The following is a 17625-nucleotide window of genomic DNA, read 5'->3' as shown; positions in this document are numbered from 1 at the left end:
CGGCATAATTTGCGAACTAGTTCGAAATCACTTTCATCGCTAGAAGAGATAGTCAGCATATCAGATCTATGTCCCGAAGATAATGGTTATTCACAAGTAAAATTAGTCTCAACTTCGCGTGTTGATTTTTTCCCTTTGACAATATAATCAGTGATTAAACTTTGCGATGGCTTTGCTATTTTTTTGTACAATTCCTGATATCCAGAAATGCAATTCTGAAGCTCGCGTTGAAACTTGAATGCTCGTTCAGAATTATCATCTTTTTCGATGAAATGGTTTGCCAATTTGTGTCAAAATGGCCTAAAATAGTTATTTAAAAAAAATGCTTCTTGAAATAAAAACCGCATAACTTCAAAACCGCATAAAAAGAGGACCGAGTGTATATTTACTCGATATATTTACATTATAAAATAGATGTATTCTCGATTAGCCTATAAAAGTAAATTGTATAGTACTGACTTATTGTATTTATAATAAATAAGAAAGTGAGTATTTTCTTCGTCACCTGCTATTTACCGCGAACCAAAATAATTGGTAGAAATTGTAGAAAAAAGAAGAGTATCACCTTTCATTAGAAACTTAAATGATGATCAAGGTCAGTTGGTACATGATGACATTATTAAAAATTGCAGTTTTTGTTAAATAACTTTTAAATAATAACATGGATAAAATGTCAGGAAAATAATAACACATCGTTTTTGTTAAGTGTTTAATTTTTGTTGCTTAATTTTCATCTATACATACCCTTAATATTTATATTTCTTTATATATATATATTTATAGTAAATACACTTTAAAATCGTCTTTCCAATAAGAAATGTGAACAAAAACAAATTGGGAGTTAACGGAGACTCGCCAGATGGCGCAGGTTTTTTGTTGTTCAGAAACAATAACACACACACATAAGTATATATATATATATCTCTCATCATATATCAATGACCGGCATAAAAATTATTGATCACAGGACCATGAAACCTTACAAACACATAAAAAAGGAAATATTTAATTACTAAACACATCTCACTTTTGGAAGCTCTCCACTTCATCTTCCACAATCATCTCCTTAGATACGAAACACACACCTTAATCCTAGAATCCTACTGCACCTGCAACAAAATCGATTGAGCATTGATGAGAGGTGTTCGTATGTGCGCAAAGCGCACCACCTGCGCACGTACCACCAGCCGGCTTCGAAGCGTAAGCGATGTGCGAGGGAATGTTTTTTGCTTGCATATAATACTGAACCTCTCTAGATAACGAACTAGCCGAACTCCATCTAGACATCGTCTAGCCACAACCCAAACAAAAGTAATAAGCCAAAAAATATAAATAAATACTTATATATATAAGAACATATATAATACAATTAAAAAATAAATTTCAATAAGGTCAAGTTAATGGTTTAATGTCATGCACAGAAAATTTTACATTCTATATTGTGAAAAGTATAGATTTTAGTGTATCATATAAAAGTTTGATTATTTCAATCAAAAGCGAAGCTTTGATATTGGCTGTATGTTAAAATATTTTTAAAATGTTAAAATTAATATGGTTAGGGCAAACTATTCAAGCAACTACGTTCTGCAATCAAAACTCTTACTTGTCTTTTTGTTTAAATTATTTTTTTGGCCGTTCCGCTCGTCTGCATGAAATAAAGTACGAATTAGTAGACCAATTAACAAAATCCAACTGCACCATTGTATTTAATTGAAATTATGGAAATGATTAATTCATATATATTTATAGGCATGTTCTTATGTTTTTTTCTAAGATTTTACAATTCAAATAATGCTTATATCTAAACCAGTGATGAAGAGTGGAACAGAGTGCATGCAGCAAATAGTGTCTGTAGATTAACTCACCTGAGAGTCCGTGGCTTGCGTCATCATGGTGGTCGGAGTCAGAAAGTCCATTGGCGCATTGGGATCAGCCATAGGGGCGGGAACAAAGAAGTTCAAGTTAGAGCTCTGTACGGTTGGAGGGGCATACGGGTCAGGCGGCATGATGCTAGGCGGAACGGTCGCCTTGCCGTCCGGATTAAACACATCCACGTATGATTTCTTCAGATCTAAAAAGAAATCATAAATATAATGGATTATGCAATGTGACATTTTGATTTATTTACTTCGGTTCCGTTGGAGCTTAAACATGTTGGTTGGCTGAGTTGGCGGTTGTGGTTGCTGTTGTATAGTCTGCTGGATATTGGGTTGTTGATTCATCACCATGGGTTGTTGATTCATGACCGGTTGACTCTGCACGGGCTCCGGTATCCTGGGCGGCTGAGTCATAGCTTTGTTGGCTCCGTTCATTTGCATTTCGGACATCTTCGGCGGTGGCTTCAATTCGCTCACGGTTTCGTTTCCGTCTTCATCCATGTTAATCCAACGTTTTTTTTCTTGATCCCAAACAATCTGTAAATAAAAGTCGATTAACAACTGTAAGAATTAGTTTCATTATATATTTACGCTTGGGTTTTTATCATCCGGTAATTTCATCTGGTTCTTAGGCCTTAGGATGCCCTTAAAAATACCACCAAACCACCCGTTGCTTGCTTGTTTAGCGGGTGCCTTCTTCGGAGTCGGCTGTGCGGCTTTCTTCTCGGGACTCGCCTGTTTCTGGGGCGTTGGTGTCGACTCGTTGTAATCCTCTTCGCCGTACGGAAGAGAGTTCGATTGATTGGGCATCGATATTTGGGGCTGGACATCCTGAAATGTGCAAAGAGAAAGTACAAAAAAAACGGTACAGCGGAAGATAACTAATAATTCAGTATTGGAAAAAAATAGAAGTAGACTTTTAATTGCATTTTACTATGTCAACACTTTGCTTAAACAACAAATAATGAATATTTATACATGTATATTAAAGCACATTTATCTTTCAGTCGTCCGCAGACTCTAAAGCACATAACACCGGCATTATATTAATAAGTAATTTGTTGAGTTTATCTAATTAAATAGGAATGTCGATGTCAAAGCTTTTGGCAGGTCCGTATTGGCGCACTTTGGGCCGATCATACGACTTAATCTCAGCGACCTCCCGCCTTCTTGGCAGCGGAGTGGGCGAATCTATGGGGTATGTGCCTCCGAACACTAACGGTTTGTAAACAACAGCCGGTTCACTCTTCGAAAAAAATGAATGCTTTAAACTGGATAGAACGTTCTTCGTCGAGGAATTCTTTCTCGCCCACGAGTCCACCGTATCACAAATGATGTCGCGCCGCTTCCGTCCCAACACCGGCCTACTTGGCCTCGACGTTTCAAACGTGTCGTACTTGGCTATTATCATGCGTCGACCAATCAATTTCGTCCGTTCGTCTCCGCCCACACCCTCCTTCGTCAACTTACTCGATGATGATTTTGTCGAAGTTCGTTTACGTAACTCCTGCTTACTTACTTCTTCGTCCTTAACGACACTCTCCTCCGGCTGCGTCCGTTCATTTGTAATAGTAGCAGCAATTTAGACAAAATAATATAATACATGAATATACTAACTCGTATTTCCACGAGATCACAGATACTTTGCAAATAAAGAAACACGCATACATACAATTAGTTCCTCTGCTCCCTTGAGCAGAATAACTAAATTGCTTTAATCCGTACCGTAGTCATCTATAAATTACCTCATTTTGAGCGGGTTGCCAGTAATCAGCATGATGCTGTTGTGGATCCTCGACTGGCTGCACAGTACTCTGCATTTCTGGCTGGCTATATGAGTGCTGCTGATGATTCCACTGGTTATATTGACCACTGAAACCGCCCTGATCGGGGACTGGTTGTTGCTGTTGGTGAATATACTCTTGCTGTTCCTGAGGAGGCCATTGCTGTTGCTGTTCACCGTACTGCGGTTGATCAACAACATCAGGCTGTTGGTTCCAATCATCCTCTGCATGGTTCAAGTTAGATTGCTCATGTTGTTCCATGTCTGGAGTGCCGATATTCAAGTTCGCCAAACTATCGTGCGTAATCAAGCCCAGCTGAACAAAATCAAAATGGTGAAGTAATTTTGAAGAACATAATTCAAGTGATCAAACTTACGCTGTATTGATTTTGCACCACCTTGAGATCCTGCAACCAAGAACTGTCCGGCCTGTTAACATCCAGGTCTTCTACTAAGTCTTCGTCGCTCACTGGATCATTATATTTTAATCTATTAGCCATTTCGCAGACGCGGTTAATAAGCGTCGGTTGTGAATTCGCAGGGTTTTGAATAATGGACATTGAAACACGCTCCAAATAGCTGAGAGCCGTTTCCAAGAATCCACGATCAGCAAGTCTGGTTGCCAGCAAGTATTTATAAGCCTACAAGAAATATATAAACATTTAGTGTCGTTAATATACAAATTTGAGAATGTTTCTCACTTGGAATTCGGGAATGATAAAGTTAGCATCACTCAGGCTGCGAGCGTACTCGTAAACTTCAGTCATATGTATGGCATCGTTGGTGGCGAAGCTATGGAATGGTCTGCAGGTGTGATCGGAGCCTAAGAGTACCAATTTGGCACCATCCGAACCGTAACGTGAAAATCCAACCTCTGCCATCAGGTAGCAGAATTGGGCAGCGTAGAGCGAGCCTCGCGACATAAGTGTATCCGCTAGAGTGGTAATTGCTTTCCTGTGCAACTCGGGACGCTGCGTAGTGTTTGACAAGATCATGGCCAGGTGAGGCCTCCAGTCACCCCATTTCTCATCTTGCACCGACTGAATACAAAATTCAATTTAATTATAGATAATATACTTTACATTCAATAACACTTACCGTTACAGAGGCTGGTAATCTACCGCTGAGTAATTGATACAATGTCTGCAAAGGATCGTTCATTGGCAATCCGTTGGCAAAACGCATCATGACGTTCGCGTATGTCCTCTTATCCAATTTGCTGGCTAGAAAGAGGGCGTGTCCCCAAAGCCCATGTTTCATCGCCCATTCCAGCGCCTCTTTTTCCGATCCGTACAACAAATATTCTCTAAACTTATTCGTGACTATCTCCTCTTTGATTTCGGAGCCACTCTGGCTTCCTGCCTCGTTAGCACCGACGCTACTTTCGTTTGAAACGACTGAAGATGCTCTCCTGTTGTAATCCAATCGTTTATCTTTCATCAGTAACTCGGCGATATCAGCCCCATCAACTCTCTTTAAAACAATCAAAAATGCAAATAAGAAATTGTGGATATTTTTTTTAATTGTAAAGTTAGATAATAACTCTTACCCCGTTCTGTCTTAAAAGCAACACGAGCAACTCCCACATAAGCGTGTAAGCATCATCGGATCCATAGCCGCCCTCTATGCTTCTAATCTTGGACTCACAGTATTCGATGACTGTTTTTTTGTGCGTGACGCCCTTCACCAGAGGCCCCGGGAAATCGAGAAATTCGCGCAACTCTTCATCTCCAGGTAGGAAATCCTCAATACGATTGATTTCTACCATGGCCGGCTGCCCGTCCATTGGATAATTTGGCAAAATCTTCACCAGCTTCCCACCGCTTATGGATGCACAGACGTGAGCCGAAGAAAACTTCGCTGGTGTCAGCCGTTGCTGCTGCTGATCCTCAGATACTCCGCCATACGACATGGTCGTATCCAAGTTCAACGACGAGTCCGTATAGTCGAATGGTCTGCTTGCGCTTTTTTATAAAATGACAAAAATCAAAATAAATAATTGTAAAATAATCATGATTTACTAAAAAAAATATAACAAAAAGAAATGGTATTTCATTAAGACCTACCACTGTAATAATTGGATATTGTTGTGTGGCTAAGAACTTAAAAAAGTATCGAACACAAAGCGTACAAATGGTGATAACAAAGTCGTTGTTAGTTTAAAGTTAAAAAGAAATAATTATTTATGCAAGTGTGCCTGATTTTAACATACCTGGAGTCGTCGAGACCGTAATGTCCCGAAATACTGCGTGGTTGGTGATCTCTGTAGTACATCGAGTGCTCGTAGTACCTTTGACGCTGCTGCGAGTACCTAAACAGTGTATGCGTGATATATGCGGAGCGGAGCAAGTGTGAACAGTCTTGGGTGTTGATTGAAAAAGCAAAACGAACCACGCTCGATGAAAATAAGACAAAACCAGACAACCAGCACAAAAATTGGGAGACTTACCTTTCCTTGGCTAAATCATCATTAGTTGAACTACGCCCAGAATGAACTGAATTGCGATCATCTACACCACCGCCGTAGACTGGAGGCATTCCCTTGGCCATTCCTTGTTGTAGCATATACTGTTGGTAAAACTCGGAGTAAGCTTTAGGATTGGTCTGCCGTAAATGTTCCCAATACTTGTACTGCTGGTAGTACGGATTGTATGGATCGTATGGGTTATAATTCTAAAAACAAATGTATACACGTAATATAAATACTTCTTCCAAGTTAAATTTTAGTACCTGCATGTAATGACTATAGGAATCTGCATGAGGCTGTCGAGGTGGTCTACGACTATCCCTTTCACGTTCCCTATCTCGATCAACTCCCCTATGCTTGGGTCTGCGATTATCTCTAGAATACGTCGAATCGTGCATGGAATCAGAACGGCTGGTAGGACGAGACCGCTGCAGATCTTCATCATAAGATTCATCATAACGGCCATAATAATAATCCCTACGATCCCTTTCTCTGTAATCTCTATAATCTCTCCGCCTCCGGTCCTTTTCACGGCGCAGACTGCCGTAAGAACGCGAATCATCTCGATGCCTGTCTCTGTCGGTGTAATAATCCTCGGTGTCGTCATCGTATCTACGCTCCTTATACACTTGATCCGGATTTTCTTTGTATCGCCTGCGATCCCGATCTCTGCGATCTCTCTCATCATCCTCCTCGTACCTCTTATCCCCGCGGTATCTACGACGATGAGGCGACGAGTCTTTCCGCTCCCTATCGCTGTCCGTTGTGACTCTAGGAGCTTCATCGGCTACGCTCAAATCCTTAACCGATGAAGCCAATTCCTCGATAGCACCGCCATCGTGCGACTCATTACCTCCATCGCCTGCTCCACCGGTTGTGGGCGGCGTAGGAGTGTCTGCGCCGATCGTGGCTGATCTGGGAAGTTGCTGGGAGGCGCTCAACCTATCCAACTCTTCGTTTTCTGATTCATCGTCATCGGGCTCCGCAGGTGGAGCAATGTAATTACTTGTTGTTTCTGGTGAACTGGATTCACCGGGCACCATACGTTGTAGAGGACGCGAAGAGTTCTGTCCAAGAACCATTCGACTTAATCCAGGAGGCGGCGGTTCCTGTCCCAAAACCATGCGTATAGTCTCGTCAGACAAGTGGCCAGTTTCTAGATACTGATCTCGTTCATTTATAGGAGCTACCTCGTTGTTATCAGGTACTGGCGGTTTAGCTGTAGGTTTCGGCGCAACAGCCAACTGCGGTACATCCGGTTGCTCAGAGTTATCAGGAACGGTTTCAAGGTTGAAAGGAAATTGCCGGTCGGTCACGGGAACTGTAGGCGCTGCCGTCGGTTTGTTGATGCTTTTATGAGAAATAGGACCACTATTTCGTTTGAAAGGATTATTATCCAATGGTGGAGTTATATTTTTAGGTGGCGGAGGCAAAGCCGGTTCTGTCTTCAATTCAGCCTTCACTGGTAGTGGCGGACTCGCCGTTGCTTTTGCCAAAATTTCAGAGTTTTCATAGGGCTCCTGCTTCGCTGATGCTATTGGCGGTGGTGGCAAAACTTCCATCGGCGTATGCTGGCCCGACAGCGGGGAATGACTGACCGTCGAACTACGTGACATCAGGCTCTCCGAAGTCTGAAGTACGTCGTCAGAAGATTCCTGCGATTCAGTGGACCATTCCGTCTTAATTGTCTTCTTTTCGCCGCTGTCAAAATCTTCTGGCTTTATCGAATTTCTGCGATGCTTGTTTGCATCCCCCACTTTAGCAAATACAGTATGATCAGGCTCTTCTTCATTGCTTGTACCGGCAATATTTGAAGTGGACGATGCGGTGGTGGCAGACTCCTCAACATTCCAATTCCATGGTTCTTCATTCACTAACGCATCTATTGCTGCTGGAGCATTATCATTAGAGCTTTGCACGGTCTGCTGAACCGCTTCAGTATTCACATTGGAATTATCTTCATCGCCCCAACCCCAGTTCCATGCGTCCTCCTCCTTAGGTTGTTGTTGCTGTGGCTGCTGTTGTTGCTGGTTATTGAACATATTGAATTCAGGCTGATTATATGTCGAATTCTGTTGATAATATCCAGAATGCTGCTGGTTCTGGTAATATAGAGAATTTGCCTGTGGATCCTGGTATCCCTGCTGTTCCCAGTAATTACTATGCTGCTGCGGTTGTTGCTGCTGCTGTTGTTGTTGTTGTTGTTGATGCTGCTGCTGCAATTGCATTGATTGATATTCATTGGTTTGCTGATTAAACCAGGTATTGGACTGTGACCACTAAGCATATAAAACCATAATTACAATTATGTAGTGTTATTAATGAAATAAAGAATATACTTGATCTTGATGTTGATTAGGGTTATACATCTGAACTGGAGGTGTTGTGGTGTTAGGAGCAGCTGGACTTCTTCTCTTCATCCACGACATTTTATAAAACTTTCCTACATGAAGAACACTTATTAGTAATTAAATATTTAAGAAAATCCTAAATAAATTATTTAATGACATAGATACAATTATTAAGAATCTACCTTATGGAAAATCTAAACCATATGCATAAATTCAGGAAAACTACATGAAATTTTAAATTATAGAAAAGTATTTTAATGAAATATCAATACTATCTTGAAGAAAGGTCTGGATGAGGGGAAATGATTGGCCTTGGTCACAAATGCATAAATTAGGAGTAGAAAGTATAGGTGGTATATTTAGGACAATAGGAAGTGGCCCACATATTTAAATTTATTAGAGAGAAGGGCAAGTGCTCCAATTTAAATTGAATACTTTCACAGCATATGTTAGAAATAGAATGTACTTACTTAATAAGTCTTTTAGGCCTTAATAATGTATCTTAATCCAATGTTTTGAAGTTTCTTCCTATCTGACACATTACATTGAAAATGTCACACCTAAAGCAGAACTTCGATCACCTCCCAAGAAATCATGCCCGGGATATGCATAAATGCAAGGGTTTAAAAAAAAATGGAAACAATAATAGAGTTGAATTTCGCGAGAAGAGAAACGTCCAACTTTCGCCCGAGTTTTGCTACGTTGGCCCCCAGATGATAGAAATTATGTAAACCGGACTGTCATCGAGCAAGTTGGCCAACAGACAACAGGTGAGAAACTAAATCACCAAATCAAAAGAAATTTGCATTTTACATTTTTCAATATTCAAATTCCAGCCAAATATTTTTCAGTATCAAATATGAGACAAATAACTTAAATTAGAGTTGTCAGTACGAGCAATTGAGATTCAATTCAATGTACTTTATTCAATATTTTGATTCAACTTCACGTCAATAAATTATAACCTAAAATATGCTTTTATTTATAATAATTTTACAATTTGTCTACAGTCGATTATGTTTCATTCTGCCGTTTGCCGGGTATCATCTCATATTCATTACGTTTGGGAAACGATTCCATGCCCTTCTCCATGGGCGTCTTCTTTCCAGCCTTAGCCTCGATTGCAATAGCGTTCTTTTTCTTAAGCTGCATAATTGCTAGATTTCTGAGAACCTCCTCGTCTGAGGGCACTTCCACTCTACGACCTCTCAACCAGGCTTCCCATTCGGCTGGCATCTCCTGCTGAAAGTCCTCCTTGTCTTTGGGCTCAAACCATCTATTCGCGCGCCGTTTTCCGATCGAGGGATTGGCTGGTATCTCGTAATACTTATTCCCGAAATGGTCGGACCCCATATGAGTTCCACTAAACTGTCTTGGTTTCAGAGAGTTGATAAAGTTGCGAATTATCATCGCCCAAATACTACGCGCCGGAGGTTGCGACATACCGTTAACCACAAAACAGATCAATTCAAACTGATTCAAACAACTGTTGACAGTTGACAGCAGTGATACAGCTGTATTATATAATTTGAAACTGTTTCAACATGCAGAGCCGTCCTAAGTGGTCCTAAGATATTTGGCTTGGCGCCAGTGGGCGAAAGGGGAAGCAAAATTACAGCCTCAGTGGTATAGCACATTTAGCCCTTGGTTAGGGTAACCCTGCCAACATGTATAATTGTATCTTGGTGAATATAATATATTTATCAGTTTCTAATTGGTTCAACATATGCAAGATAAATAAGTGAATACTAACAAAATATAGAAAATATATTTGCTTAAAACTATGGAGTCGTTCTCATCCATGCGTTTGATCGTCTTCGACGAAATCCCTGGCAACATCTTTGCTAACGCACTCGACGTGACTGACTTTATTCCTAAACTTAACGCCGTAATATTTATTGGCATGTTCCAACAGTTCAGGTCGGAAAGTGGTTGTGATGAATTGCGCTTCTCCTGTCAGTTCATGAATCATATTAGCGACGGCCTTTCTGTGCTGCGCGTCCAAAGCTTGATCTATTTCATCGAAAAGGTAGAACGGAGCTGGATCGCATTTTTGAATGGCGAAGATTAAGGCCAGTGCGACCAACGACTTCTGTCCACCCGATAGCTGGTTCATTTCTCTCATTTCCGCGTCTGAGTCAGTGAATGACACCTTTATTCCGATACCAGTGAACACGTCGGCATTTGTGTCCTCCGGTCCGATTTCCCTGCCCTCATCGTTATCCACCGTTTTCAGTATCAACTTGCCCTTACCCGCAGGTACCAGCTTCTTGAAAACCTGTGTGAAGTACTTCGAGATCTGCTTGAAAGTGAATTGGATCGCTTCCATTTTCCTTGTTTCCAACATCGCCAAAAGTTCCTTGATCTTCTCGTCACCTCTGTCCAATTCCTCTTTGCGTTTTTGCAGTTTCTCTTTTTGGTCTGAAAAACTCATGAACTGGTCCAACGCCTTTTTGTTAACATGACTGAACTTTTTCAAGTGATTATTTGTTTTTTCGAGTTCCTTGAACAAAGCCCTCGAAGACATTTTGTGATACTGCGTGTAAAGATCTTGAGATGGAATCGCGCCCAATTGATTGATCTTCTCCACAGATTCAGCTACCTTCTGTTCCAGTAGGTTTTGTTTACTGGCGTATTTCTCTAAATGCTTTGCGTCCTCATCTATCCTGTCCTGTGCGTCTTTCTCGATTTTCTTCAGCTTATCTAATTCTGAGTCTTCGTGTTTCATTTTTCTTGTGACCTCCTTGATTTTTGTATCTATAGATATTACATCGTTGTTGGACTTTTCTAACTTCTTATCGGTTTCCTCCAATTCGGCTTTAGAGTTTATCAACTGGCGCTTACGATCTTCTAACGATATTTCCTGGAGTGCATGAACCACTTCATCACGTCTCCGGATTAAATTATTCGTTAGCAAATTATCTAACTTGTTTTTCTCCGCTTCTAATTTCATGCGCATAGAGAAGGCTTCTTTGTTTTCGCGCTGCAGCCGTTGGATATCATCATTCAATGAATCTACCTGTGCTTGATCGGCGACAGATAATTGAGATAGGAGTTCTTGATGCAACTCTGATTCAAGACCTTCCTTTGTGGTCTGCATTGCTTCCAAATTAGACTTACATTGAGTCAAAGAACGTTCCTTCGGCGCGCGGAATCTCTCAATACTCGCCAACTCCTCTTTCATCAATCTTAAATCACCCTTGACTTTGTCAAAAATAGCCCTAAAAGGAGAATGTAATTAATACAAATAAAAACGGTTAAGGTTATCAACTTACTTCGCCTTTGATGTTTTTGTTTCTGTCTTTTGCATTTCACTGACGACGTTATTGATGCTTGTTTCAGTTTTACTCAAATCGTCCCTAAGCGATTGCAGCTCGTCCTCGCATTGTTTAATCTGTTCCATTAATTCTGTTCGAGCTTTCTGCATCTCGAGGCGAGAACGAGACGTATTGAAATATCCTCCAGAAATGGAACCTTTCGATGAGACCTGATCTCCTTCCAATGTAACGCAATCTAAACCTGTGGTTCTAGCTAGTTTCGTAGCCACATCCAAATTGCGACAAATTAAGGTTCTGCCGAACAGAAATCGAAGGGCCTTATCGTATTTTTCATCGTAAAGCAATTTTGAGACCATGGGAATGGCATCCGCGTCCTGTGGATAATCCATCACTCGGACATTCAACCTGTTTAAAGGCATGAAAGTGACTTCGCCAGGCAGCTTCTGCCTATTCATCTCTTTCAGAATTTGCGTTCCGATCCTATCGGAATCAATAACGTGGTGGAACAGACGGTTGCCTGCTGTGACTTCGACGGCTGTGTAAATGGACTGATCACAATTGAAATTCTCTATGACCGGTCCATAATAAGACCGTGCTATTTCTGCATCCCTTCCGCCGCGGGCCATAAATGTTTCCAAGACTTTTCGGACAGAATCGCGACCGTTTAAAATAGCTTTACCGGCCATTGAACGTAAAGATTGATCTGCTCTTTCTAATTCATCCTTCAATGAAGCTCTGTTCTGCTGCGCATTATTTTCTTTGCGCCATAATTCACTGTAACAATAAGAGTAATTGTTAAGTTTCATGAAACATAAATATAAAAGCTCTCTCTTACTTCCTGGTCGTTTGAAACTGATCCTTGTTTTTGCGCAATTCATAACATGCCTTGTTATGTTCGTCGATGCAAATGCGTTGCCGTTCCATCTCTTGCGTCTGCTCTTCGATCTTTTTATTAAGTTCAATTTGTTTGGCAGCATCGCGTTTCAAATCCTCGGTTAACTTGTCTCTGTGGTCTCGTTTGTCTTTCAACTGTTTATTCAACGACCTAAACAACAATAAAATATTAATAATCGTTACATAACAGTAAGGAAATGAAAATATACTTTAATTCATTTTGAATCCAACGATCGCGGTCATCTTTAGAAGTAAATTGACTACCTCTGCCTTGTTTGGCATATAGTTCCTTACGTTTTTGCTCCTTCAGACTCAGCTCTCTCGTGCATTCCTCCTCCTTCTTTTTCATAGCCTCATATTGCGGCTTCACCTTTTCTAACTCGGCCTCCTTTTCTTTTATATTATTTTCCAAACGCGTCAATTCGTGCTCGGCGCGTTCCTTGGATTTGTTATCACCCTGCACTTCCTCTGAAAGATCTTTAATGGTAAGATCCAATTTAGCCTTTTCCTTGATCAAATATTGGTTATCCGTGTTTAGAATATCGCGTTCGTCTTTCATAGACGAAAGCCCTTTCTTGGTTTCCTTTAATTTACGTGATAGGGTTTTAATTTGGTCTTGAGCTTTCTTGAGGTTAGCTGCAAGTTTTTCCTGTTCCGAACCAGATTCGCCTCGTTGTTTCTCTAACTAAAATTATTATAATGTTATCGATGATTAAATTAATTACAATCGCTAATTATTACATCTGCCAATTTCCTTTTGTTCTCATTCAATTCAACTTCATGAATAATGTACTCCAAAGCTCGTCTATTCCTATCATGAAGTTGATACTGTTTCAACTCTTCCTTTTCCTCCTCTAAAGTGCTAAGACGATCTTCAATAGTGCGTAAAAACTCTACGATTTTCTCGACTTTCCCTTCTGTTTCTCTTAAAATACCCATCGATTCATCACGTCTCTCATCGTACACCCTCGTTCCAGCTACCTCCCTCAATAATTTCAAACGGTGAGAATCGGGTGATGTTGCCATTTGATTGATCTATTTCAAATGATTTTAATAATTAAAGTAAAATTTGATATATTATTTAATTTAATAACATACCTTTCCTTGTTTAACAATATAATAAGGATTAGAATTTGAGAACCCAGCAGATTCCAATAAATTCATGACTTCACTTCTTGGCACAACTTTTTTGTTTAAAAAATATTGATCCTTTTTAGCACCAATGACACGTCTCAAGAATATTTCATCTTGGTCAATCTGTTAATAATTAATGTAATTAAAAATTGTTCATTTATTATTTATCTGCTAACTTACTGGCACACGATTGTCTGAGTTATCAAAAATAATTTCAACATAGGCATGTACTGATCGAGGGCCAGTACCTTCATGAAGCATGGATTGCCTTTCCTCTGGCCTCAAATGCGAGAATTCATCACTTAGTACAAACTGGATTGCTGAGAGAGAAAATAATTAGGTTCAATGACATCTTATTATTGTATATAATAAATACCATAAAAGAAGTTACTCTTGCCAGAGCCATTCCTTCCAACAACTACATTGTGTCTCTTATCAAAAGGCTCAACAACAGTCTGATCTCGATAACTCTTGAAGCCCTGGATAATAACCTGAGGAATGGAGATATGTAAACAATGCATTCAAATTGGACATAACCTGAGTCTTATGAGAATCTGTAGTCTTTTCTTATTGGCTTACCTGTTTTATGTACATATTGTATATTAAAGTTGTGTGCTTAAGCACATATAATTAGTATTATTTCATACAATGTCAGTTGAATATAAAGAAACAGATAAAATTCCCGCAAAAATGTATATTGTGTTTTGACAGATGTGTCAGCATTGGTTACATTAATTGATTGGTAGCTTCAGTTAGCTTTAGTAAGCGTCGACGTGAAGTTAGGCATAGGATAAAATAAATAGCGATTGGTTGTAAATACGATTAAAATTTATTAATTATTAATTGCATATGAATCAGGAGTAATATTAAGTTTTTATTATAAATATTATTGAGGAAAATGTATTTTGTAGGGGTCTGTTTTGGTGAATTCTAAGAATATGCTCAACAGAGGGAGCTGTTATCAATAATTTGCCGGGCCTGGTGGCATTAAGCATTAAGAATCCGCCATTTTACTTATACTAAGTTCTCCATTTTTCCTCACCATTCTAAGACCCGATTTGTGCAAAAGAATACAATTTCAGTTTTGTAAGGACCAGCAGTCATCTGTAGAAACAATAAGTAAGTCAACAAACCATTATTTTAGATCTCCGAAAAGAGTTTTCATTAAAGCTCTTCAAAAAAACCCGCTCATCTAAATCTTTAACCAAAGGCACCCTTTTGTTTTTCAGATCATGTCTCGTTACCGTGAATGGGATTTGTCGTGCAAAGTATATGTGGGCAACCTTGGATCCTCTGCTAGTAAACACGAGATTGAAAGTGCATTTTGTAAATATGGGCCTCTAAGGAATGTCTGGGTAGCTAGAAATCCTCCGGGATTCGCGTTTGTAGAATTTGAGGATCCCCGCGATGCAGAAGACGCGGTGAGAGGACTAGATGGAACGTAAGTACTAAAATAGTTTAAATCACTAACCAACTTTTAGATTACTGTAATGTTTATGCTATTTTTATAAAATTATGGATACCATTTTTAGTCTATATACAGAATTAAAAAAAATTATAGCATTCTTGATAAATTGAAGATAAAGTAATTTACATGTTTTGCATGGAAATGCATTGATGCAATTGTGATTCATAAGTAAGTTATAATGATGGTTTTATTGCAGGAGATGTTGTGGAACGCGTGTTCGCGTTGAAATGTCCAATGGAAGATCTCGTCGAGGAGGTGGTGGAGGTGGAGGCGGCGGCGGCGGAGGAGGCGGTGGTGGTGGACGTAGAGGTCCACCAAGATATTCGAGGTATGAGATTTGCTTATTCAGTTCAACTATACATGTTTACTGTCATAAAATATTTGTAAACCAAAAAAAAAAGTTTTGTTGTGTCTTCTTGTTCATATTAATAACAAGCAGATGTGCTATGTTCTTGTTGTTAATCATTTTTTTAGGTTGTGTGATTTGGGTTGAGGTAAAAATGCAAAGTTTAATTTTCCACTCTGATTTTATTAAATTAATGGTAAGCATTAATGCCACTGCAAGTTATGCAATTATCATGGATGAGTGGAGAATTAAAGGTTTGTTTATGTAATATGTAACAGGTGGTCCGAAACGTGATTGCACTTGTTCCCAGTCAATTAATTGATGTAAAATACATATGTGTGTACACTTTTATTTTTGTTTACATGTATTTAATTTATTATGATCAAAGTATTCACGTTTCGGATTGCAAACAATGATTTTTAGTAGTGGTTGGCGCAGTGTTGTGTGAGATGTTTTATTTCTTTTTCTTGCTCTGGCAATGGGAAATATAAGAAAATTGCAGAAAAAGATGTATAACAATTAATAATGATGAAATGCAGAGAAATTTGTGAGATTTTTATTTTAGTTTGTTTTGTTTTTGGCACACGTTTGCAGGACAGCACCGCTGCTGTTAACTACTCCCCCCGATTGAGCCCCAAAAAACAAAACTTCTTCCCTCCTGGCCACACATCTCATCATCTTACATCGACTACCACACCACCGCTACTACTACTACATCCACCGTTGGTGGCGCGCCTACCTACTACTACTCAACTCAACTCAACAGCTTCTTTCTATCAGAGAATGGCTCATCAACTACCCCTTCACCATCTCCGCCCGTGTTGTCTCAATATAAACGACAAAGCGCCTACGAATGTCTCAACCGAGCCGGCTTCTACCCCTCAAAAAAGCAAAAAAAAAATCAAAATTCAATTAGAGAAAAACAACAACAACAACCATATATAGATAGAAACTAAAAAAAAGAAAGTAAACAAAAATCATCCCCACATCTATATAATAACTTGAAAGCAGCTATATACAAAATCACTTTCCAACCAACCAGCGAGGCACGTAGATACGTAAAAGTAGTTACTATTTTTTTTTATATTTATAAATATAAATATGATTTTTGTTAATTTTAAGCTCAAAGTCTTCCTTCCGTTTTAAGCAATGACAACTTCAGATTACGCGATTAATTGCTAATCTAGCGATCTGAATTTGCCATTACTATATCTATTATTTAATCATACATAATTTTTGTTCAAACTTCTTTGATTAACTGAAATTTTTACCGAGTTATTATTTTTTTCAATCGATATTCTATTATAATTACTTAATTTTTGAAAATGTAAAATTCATCACGTTTTAGTTTTAATTGCTCTTACATTTAATTTTTTTTGTTTTCATATTCTATTAATTTATTGACTTGCCTTTTTTTTTCTAAGTTTCTATTTGTTTTTTTTTTTAAGTTTTTCTTTTTCGATTATATCCAATCGATTGGATGTTCTTTGCGTACTAATTTCGAGTGTTTTGTAGGTCACGTTCCCCGAGGCGATCGCGGTCCCCCAGGTCTAGGTCTCGCAGCCGCGATAGGCGCAGCCGTTCCGATTCTAGGGATCGCAGATAAAGGTAGAAGAAACGAGTTGAGAAGAGTACCACGAAGCAGAAGACGATCGATGATTATTAACATTATTTTTTATTATGATCAATTCATTTTTCTTTGAAGTTTTGCGACAAAAAAAAGATCGACAACAAAATAATTATCATACAAGTTTATATTTTACGGAACACTTTTTGTTTTTTATGATTTTTATTTTACATGCATGTTCCGATTGTAAAACAAAGAGAAAGCAGAAGAGACGTCCCTTTATTATTTTGTTTTTACAACGTATTTGTTTATTTTTTTTTCTGTACGAATGACCGACATTTTTATTTGTATTATTTCTTTTTTTTATATATATACAAGAAACTATATAAAAAATATATATATGTAGATTACACAAAAAGTACAACAAATAAATCTTTTTTTATATATATAATTATGTAAT

At 38.9% G+C, this 17625-nt stretch overlaps 4 protein-coding genes across 10 annotated transcripts; 1 reads left to right on the top strand and 3 right to left on the bottom strand.

Annotated features, from left to right (window-relative positions):
- Nucleotides 1-695: 695 nt before the first annotated feature.
- Nucleotides 696-9237, bottom strand: LOC108567798 (protein transport protein Sec16A). 6 transcript variants are annotated; one of them, XM_017928475.1, is made up of 16 exons: nt 8949-9237; nt 8467-8570; nt 6391-8406; nt 6110-6333; nt 5873-5971; nt 5210-5624; nt 4759-5133; nt 4362-4700; nt 4038-4301; nt 3623-3976; nt 3397-3426; nt 2469-2708; nt 2129-2414; nt 1866-2071; nt 1182-1290; nt 696-1109 (listed from the first exon to the last, which is right to left on the bottom strand). In XM_017928475.1, exons 2-16 carry the CDS (start codon nt 8554-8556, stop codon nt 1093-1095), a joined length of 5064 nt encoding a protein of 1687 aa, XP_017783964.1. In that variant the 5' UTR covers nt 8557-8570; nt 8949-9237; the 3' UTR covers nt 696-1092. The 6 variants fall into 6 exon arrangements, with proteins under 6 accessions (XP_017783964.1, XP_017783967.1, XP_017783966.1 ...); XM_017928478.1 differs by lacking the exon at nt 1182-1290 and adding an exon at nt 1604-1645 and having other exon boundaries at nt 8949-9236; XM_017928477.1 differs by lacking the exon at nt 3397-3426 and having other exon boundaries at nt 2469-2699.
- A 195-nt stretch (nt 9238-9432) lies between these two features.
- On the bottom strand, nt 9433-10015 carry LOC108567801 (mimitin, mitochondrial). The gene has a single exon (XM_017928485.1). The coding sequence runs from the start codon at nt 9919-9921 to the stop codon at nt 9493-9495; it is 429 nt and encodes a 142-aa protein (XP_017783974.1). The 5' UTR covers nt 9922-10015; the 3' UTR covers nt 9433-9492.
- Nucleotides 10016-10108: 93 nt separating this feature from the next.
- On the top strand, nt 10109-17331 carry LOC108567800 (RNA-binding protein 1-like). Of its 2 annotated transcripts, none has more exons than XM_017928482.1 (5): nt 10109-10163; nt 14696-14903; nt 15014-15225; nt 15449-15580; nt 17114-17331. In XM_017928482.1, exons 3-5 carry the CDS (start codon nt 15017-15019, stop codon nt 17202-17204), a joined length of 432 nt encoding a protein of 143 aa, XP_017783971.1. In that variant the 5' UTR covers nt 10109-10163; nt 14696-14903; nt 15014-15016; the 3' UTR covers nt 17205-17331. The 2 variants fall into 2 exon arrangements, with proteins under 2 accessions (XP_017783971.1, XP_017783972.1); XM_017928483.1 differs by lacking the exon at nt 17114-17331 and adding an exon at nt 16193-16499.
- Nucleotides 10159-14400, bottom strand: LOC108567799 (structural maintenance of chromosomes protein 3-like). The gene is made up of 9 exons (XM_017928481.1): nt 14364-14400; nt 14161-14275; nt 13965-14104; nt 13749-13907; nt 13392-13685; nt 12860-13335; nt 12592-12801; nt 11754-12530; nt 10159-11699 (listed from the first exon to the last, which is right to left on the bottom strand). Exons 1-9 carry the CDS (start codon nt 14376-14378, stop codon nt 10274-10276), a joined length of 3612 nt encoding a protein of 1203 aa, XP_017783970.1. The 5' UTR covers nt 14379-14400; the 3' UTR covers nt 10159-10273.
- Nucleotides 17332-17625: the final 294 nt, after the last annotated feature.

Source organism: Nicrophorus vespilloides, unplaced genomic scaffold (assembly GCF_001412225.1).
Source record: "Nicrophorus vespilloides isolate i.1.1-1 unplaced genomic scaffold, Nicve_v1.0, whole genome shotgun sequence".
Lineage (NCBI taxonomy): Eukaryota > Metazoa > Arthropoda > Insecta > Coleoptera > Silphidae > Nicrophorus > Nicrophorus vespilloides.
The sequence above is the reverse complement of the archived record's forward strand: the minus strand, read 5'-3'. Positions and strand labels throughout refer to the sequence as shown.